General features: G+C 38.2%; 2 protein-coding genes across 2 annotated transcripts in view; both read right to left on the bottom strand.

Moving 5' to 3' along the window:
- Positions 1 to 1836, bottom strand: part of LOC107596890 (protein jagged-1b-like) — a 70979-nt gene extending 69143 nt beyond the window's left edge. Inside the window, exons 1-2 of the mRNA XM_016287749.1 lie at positions 1768 to 1836; positions 1308 to 1703 (exon numbers count right to left, since the gene is read on the bottom strand). Coding sequence (XP_016143235.1) covers positions 1308 to 1703; positions 1768 to 1836 — 465 coding nt within the window. The remainder of the gene's footprint in view (positions 1 to 1307; positions 1704 to 1767) is intronic.
- A 2168-nt stretch (positions 1837 to 4004) lies between these two features.
- LOC107596889 (U1 small nuclear ribonucleoprotein A-like) overlaps positions 4005 to 6928 on the bottom strand; it is an 11124-nt gene continuing 8200 nt past the window's right edge. Inside the window, exon 6 of the mRNA XM_016287747.1 lies at positions 4005 to 4113. Coding sequence (XP_016143233.1) covers positions 4005 to 4113 — 109 coding nt within the window. The remainder of the gene's footprint in view (positions 4114 to 6928) is intronic.

Below are 6928 nucleotides of genomic sequence, written 5' to 3'. Positions count from 1 at the left end.
TTTCTGCACTCAAAGGGTTCTCATACGCTGGATCTGCCCTCCACAGCAGGTGAGTTGTCATCACCATAGACCAACAACCCCAGCGGAGACCTCAAAGCCTGGAATAATAGGTGGCTGGGGTGGGATGTGGAAGTAGATTCTGAAATAATGTGCCTTGGTTTTAATGCCAAATGTGTTTTAAACAGAGTAGGCTTCTCAAACCATAAGAAAGATTCATATTTTGAAAATAAAATGATGATATGTGTTCTCTAAATACAGCTAAGCCATTTGGGTGGTACAATGGATCAGCATAATTAGAGTGACTGCGTGTTTTCTGGGAATGCAAACAAAAGCAAAATCACATGCCCACAAAGAGACCCATTTCTCTTTATAAAATCTCCAAATCTCCGACTTTACTGCCTGATGTAAACATAATGAAATTAAAAATAAGCCTTGCTCTAAATAGAAAAGCGCTGCAATGTCCCCATTTATACTAGAGCAAAACGATGCTTTTGTTGTACAAATAAACCAGAGCACCAGGGTACGTTTCACACACAAATATGATGAGCAAGTCTTACAGACAAGCTTTACAATAACACATTTTCATGTACGTCAGATATATTGTTGTATATGAACCATAGCTGACATGAGACTTTCGTATCTGCATGAAAATCAAGGCAATACGCCCAAAAAGAGCGACAAGTGCGGCGCGCAACAAAGAAAGATGGAACAACAGGTGGCTGCAGACCGTATAACAGCACAACAGAGCTCTTGCACAAAGGTGTAAAACGGAATTATGGGGGTTGCACACCAAGTTAAACCCCCCAAATTACGGCGAAGAAGCAGGCTGGGTGTGTTTAAGTGTGCATTGGTTTGTATATATATATATATATATATATATATATATATATATTGTCAACAATCACAAAAGTTTACAAATTAGTCAGAAATCGTCTTCGCTTAGCCATAGCAACAGCTGTCAATTTCAGACGGTGGCGACAAAAACATAATTACTGTGATTATTTATCACGTAATTATGGATGTGCACAACAGAAATGTATTAAAAAGTCGTACGCTTTGTTTGCGCAAGATGAACCTCAAAACGACTGCGCCCAGAAAACGACAGACAGATTGCGTTAAAAAGTTCAGCTGCCTGAAAGTCACTAGATAATTCGCATACATGGTGCGAACCACTTGTAAACAGCGCTAAAGTAAAAACAACACTGCACTAAATAACCACCCAGGATTGGCCGTGTAAAGCTCCGGAGAGAAGACACCCGTGAAAAAAGTGACAGCAGGCTGAAAATAGCGCGTAATCAGCGGCTTACCTGCGGCTGCAGCGCGAGCGAGAGCAGGAGAAAGACGGTCCAGTGCTGCCCGCGCTCTACATCCCTTATCATCGCCCTAGCAGCACTCCTTCTGTCCGTACTCGAGCTCCCCAAGGAGTGCCAACTCTTTCGGTCTCTATCCATTCTCATAGCAGACATTTGCGCACTTGGTCTGTGCGTACGGAACAGCCTTCCCCTGTTTGGTGACGCTTTCTTTACACTGTCCATGTGTCCATCGTGAAGACACAGCGCGAATACGAGCGAAGTAAATGTGGCACAGGTAAATGATAAGACTACTGATGTCTTTCCACACTCCGCGCGGAGTCCAGGGTGCGTCCTCCTCCTCCTCCTTCCACCTGCTACAGTTAAGAAGCTTTGAATGTTCGACCTGCTGACCTAGTGACTTGAGCTTTCATCCCATTTACTTTCCCACTCACTCAAAGCAGCTCTTTTCCCTCACGTCAACCGGATAGGCTTTCCCGATGCCCTCCCAAAGCAAAGCGCGAGCGATGAGAGCGAGACTGCGCATCACCGTGGGAAGCACTCGCGGTTAAGTTGCCAGTAGAGGGTGTGTTCTCTTCATGGGAATATCGGTCACCTGTATCTAACTTGAATATAATATGGACATATTTCTTACAAACTGATGTAGGCTAGTTTATCAATATAACATTTAGGTCTTTTTTTCATATAATGTCAAGAGTGCTGCTGTCACAACCCAATTTCCACTATGTACATTTAAATTTGGTAATCGGATATATTTAGGCCTACTATAGAATCGTCTGTTTACCATCCATTTGATTCAAAAATAAGTCAACAATACATTAAACAAAACTGGAATCAAATACCGAACAAATAGATAAACGCAAAAAGTGTTACACTCGAATGCACTGTCATTCTGTGCTTTGTGAGTCCAGCAGAAATGCATTGTTACAAAATTGTGAAAGTTACAATCCTCCTCATCCGGTCAGACATCTTTCTAGTTTTAAGATTTCAGCGAACAGGAAACATTCTCAGAATTTTGGTAAGATTCTGGCAAGGTTCTGATTCAAAGCTCAAGGTTCTCTCAATGTCAAACAAGCAATCTTCCAGTAACGTTAATAGAATGTTAATTCAAAATTACTGTCAAATCATTAGCATATCAATTATTGATACATTATTAATGGGAATTTTTTTTTCTGACTGGTTTTAGTTGGATCCAGTAAAATATTTTTACTAGGCTATTTTATTTGTTTTCTATTTAAATATATTTTAAAATGTAATTTATAGTGACTTCAAAGCTAAATGTTTAGCATCATTACTCCAGTCACACTATCCTTCAGAAATCATTCTGATATTCTGATTTGCTGCTCAAAAAACATTAATAATAATAATAATCATAATAATAATAAAAGGTTTCTTGAGCAGCAAATTAGCATATTAGAATGATTTCGGAAGGATGTGACACTGAAGACGAGTAATGATGCTGAAAATTCAGTTTTGATCACAGCAATCATTTAAAAATATATTCAAATATAAAGCAGTTATTTTAAATAGTACAAATATTTCACAACATTACTGCTTTTGCTGTACTTTGGATCAAATAAATTCAGGCTTGGTGAGCAGAAGAGACTTCTTTATAAAACATTAAAAATCTTACTGTTCAAGAACTGTTGACTGGTAGGTTATATACAGTAGATTACAGAAATATGTATATATAACATTTCTGTCCCCCTCACTTCTGAAATGATGGCTAAGCCCCTGGTTGGGTCCCATTTTTAAAACATTTTAAAAATGGGATGTTTCCAGTTTTCAAATAGGCTTACTTTAATAGGAACGTTACCAAATGTTCTTAGAATTTTAGTTTGCTGGAATGTAGTCTATGAAAAGCTTGTGTGGATGGATACATCAAATTAAACAGTTCTGTCAGTTACCGCGAATCATAGAATCGCTATAAAAAATGTACTTACAGTTTAAAATTATGGTGTGTACCTTTATGTTTCACAACTTTATATTTCTCACTTACACCTTTACTGCCACCTTACTTTTTATCACATCATAGGCTAAAAGTGGAAGCAGCATGCTTTCTCTGACTTAATCATTAAGTCGTTGGGTGAGGACAAAGCAATAAACCCACAAGGTTTGGATGCCAAATAGTGTTTGTGGGGCCCTGTTGCATGCACCCAAAATGACTACGGATGTTTGAACATTTCACAAAGACTGAATATTTGTGTGTTTACAGTAAAGATTTGTTATTGAGGACCACATACATTGCCTATATATACTGTCTGTAATTCTACATTGCTGAAGAAATAAATGAAAAATGCAAAAAATATATATTTTTATAGAAGTAACAACTAGTGACTATTCTGTGTTGTTTACTGGTTTTAGATGAGTTTTGACTACTTTTCAGCTGGTCAGGCAGAGAGATCTTTTTAAACCAGCTTGGCTAGACTGGAAGCCCAGGGGCCGTTTGCATAAAAGGTTTAGACTAGTCTTAAAAGTTAGTCAGCTATTTTTTTCTTTAAGGCAGGTCATATTTTTTATTTATTTACTTAAATAAAAATGTAGATTAGTCGAAGTTGAATCCAAAAAATAAGACTGATTACCCTTTGGTTAACTGCTAGTTGGTCAGACTAGCACTTAAGGCACTGTCTTAACATAGAGGCTAAGTTTATGCAACTGGGCCCTGCAGCTCAGCCTATAAACCAGACTTTTGACTTAGGCTAATTGTGGAAATTCAAAGCATATCGGCGTCATATTGCTGCTTTCCAGATCTCCATATCGGGGAATGAGTGAACTTTCCACTGTGCAGGCATGGAGGCAGTTACTACAACACAAAGCATCCGCTTTATGCTGAAGATATAATGAACCGATTTTATTGACTCGATGCTGTTTCCTCCCCCCATTCGCGACGGAATGGACTTGTTGCTGACGCGCACATCCCTGGAAACCGGTTATTTCCCAAAAGTAGAGTGACCCGTGGTCAGAACAGAGGGCTCTTCAAGTCCGTCTGTGATTAGCATAGAGTAGCGCTGACCTCGACACAACTGAATTTTAATCGCTCTTTATTCCTACTGACAATAGAAACCATCACAGACATTTTTAATGGTTTCCACTACAAATACCATTACAAACCATCAACTTTTAAGTTTTAACCATTAAAACCATTTTTTTGTAGGTCTAGTGTGTTTTGGGACATATTCCATTAGGATTTAGTGGCTTTAACACAAGTACAAATTGTGAAACTTTTAAAACAGATGTATTTAAATATACTGTTTTTTAAATGCTTGCGAACAAGAAAAAGTGGACTTAAACAGTAAATTGCTGTAAGGAAATTAAAACTGGTGTGGCTCAGTTCAGTTTCATAAAGACACACAAACACTACTCTACAAAAGTTAAGGGTCATATTTTTTTATTATTAATGATGGTTCTTGCTGTCAATGTTGAAAAGCTTTTGCTGCATAATATTTTTGTGGAAACAGTGATGCATTTTTTCATGATTCATTATTGGAAATCTATTGTAAAATTATGTCTTTCAATAATTTCAATGCATCTTTTCGGAGTAAAATGTTTTATTGTCGTGAAGATGCTGTTTCGTTGTGAAAGTGAAACTACTTTGTTTGGCCTTCCAAAAGAGGACGATATCCGCTTCGTCATGCCTAGAGCTGATCCGTGCTGGTCGCTGAAGAAATACATCAACTTCGCGCTGTGGTTCACCGTGGACGAGTCCAGCCCGGGGTCGTCACGTGTGGTTGCCGCAAGCCCTCCCGCCGCCACTCACTCAAGCCGGCCTCCGCTCACTCAAGGCCCGCGGTGTGTGACGCCGTTTCGTTGTGAAAGCGAAACTACTTTGTTTGGCCTTCCAAAAGAGAACACGACCAGAAATCAGTGGTTAAATTGTATTTACAACACTGTTCCAGAACAGTTCAATCCAAATATTCAGATGTGTGCAGCACATTTTATGGAGGACTGTTTCCTGATCCCGAGTAGACTCACAGACTGCAAGTACTTTTTTTATATTTAAAGAATTTGCCACTGACGATTCAAACGCGAGTTTTTTGGGCAGTGTAGAGTAGCACTTGTTGTTTGTCATTTCTCCGATCACAAATGCAGACATGGTTTTATGTTTACGCGGCGCGATGCAACGCGTAAAAAGACAGCGGCCAATCACAGCACACCTCTTTTCAGACCGATGAGCTTTGTAAAAAATCGATGCGTTTCAGAAAGGCGGGGCATAGAGGAGAAACAATAATGTACAGTATGTGGAAAATAATGCGTTTTTTGAACCTTAAACCGCATAAAAATTTCATTACACCAAACAATGTTCATTTTAGCAGCATCATATGACCCCTTTAAAATGTAATTTATTCCTGGTATTTCAAAGCTGAATTTTTAGCATAAATTTAGCATTTGAGCATCAATGCTCTCAACTTTTTTTTTATTAGTAGCATGTTGAAAACAGCACAGTATAATTTTTTTCTTTGACAAATAGAAAGCTCAAAAGAACAATTTATCTGAAATAGAAATCTTCTGTAACATTATAAATGTCTTTATCATCACTTTTGATCAATTTAAAGCATCTGTGCTAAATAAAAGTATTCACTTCTACAATACCCCCCCCGCAAAAAAATAAAAAAGTTAAGAGACTCGAGATTTTGAATGGTGACGTGACATGTGGCCAAGTATGGTGACCCATACTCGGAATTAGTGCTCTGCATTTAACCCATCTTAAGTGCACACACACAGCAGTGAACACACACCCGGAGCAGTGGGCAGCCATTTATGCTGCGGCGCCCGGGGAGAAGTTAGGGGTTCAGTGCCTTGCTCAAGGGCACCTCAGTCGTGGTATTGAAGGTGGGAGAGAGCGCTGTACATTCACTCCCCCCACCTACAATCCCTGCCGGTACGAGACTCGAACCCACAACCTTTGGGTTACAAGTCCGATATATCCGTTATACTTCCAATGGTATTCTGCATAATGTTACAAAAGATTTTTTATTTCAGAAATTCTAATCTTTCTATTCCTCAAATAATCCTGAAAAAGTTACTAAACCGTTTTAAACCTTGATAACAATATAATGTTTCTTGAATGGCAAATCCGCATTAAATAATGATATCTGAAGGATTATGTGACACTGAAGACTGGAGGTAATCATGCTGAAATGTTAACTTTGGTTACAGGAATAAATTAAATTTTAAAATATATTCAGATAGAAAAGCAGTTATTTTAAATAGTAAAAATATTTCACAATATTTCTGCTTTTGCTGTATTTTGGATCAAATAAAAGCAGGCTTGGTGAGCAGAAGAGGCTTCTTAAAATAAATAAAAAATCTTACCGTTCAAAAACCTTTTGACTGGTAGTGTATATAATAATGAATGTGCTCCATAAAGGGCAATAATTGTGTGGCTCTACTCTAGCTGCTCATGAACACCCCACTACTCTCAAACTAAACAATAAAATCTCAAACCCCAGGTCAAGAGAAAATAACAAGCAGAAAGCAACATGAAAAACATTGTGATTTAATAAAAACATCAACGCTCCAGGTACAATGTCTGGGGACCAGACTCTGGGTGCAATGACTTCACATAAATGTAATTATATAAAAAAAAAAAAAAACTGCATACTTACAAACTCATCAAA

The sequence above is a fragment of the Sinocyclocheilus grahami genome, unplaced genomic scaffold (assembly GCF_001515645.1).
Source record: "Sinocyclocheilus grahami isolate Dianchi unplaced genomic scaffold, SAMN03320097.WGS_v1.1 scaffold224.1, whole genome shotgun sequence".
Classification (NCBI taxonomy): Eukaryota; Metazoa; Chordata; class Actinopteri; order Cypriniformes; family Cyprinidae; genus Sinocyclocheilus; species Sinocyclocheilus grahami.
Note: the sequence above shows the minus strand (reverse complement) of the source record. Positions and strands in the feature narration are given on the sequence as shown.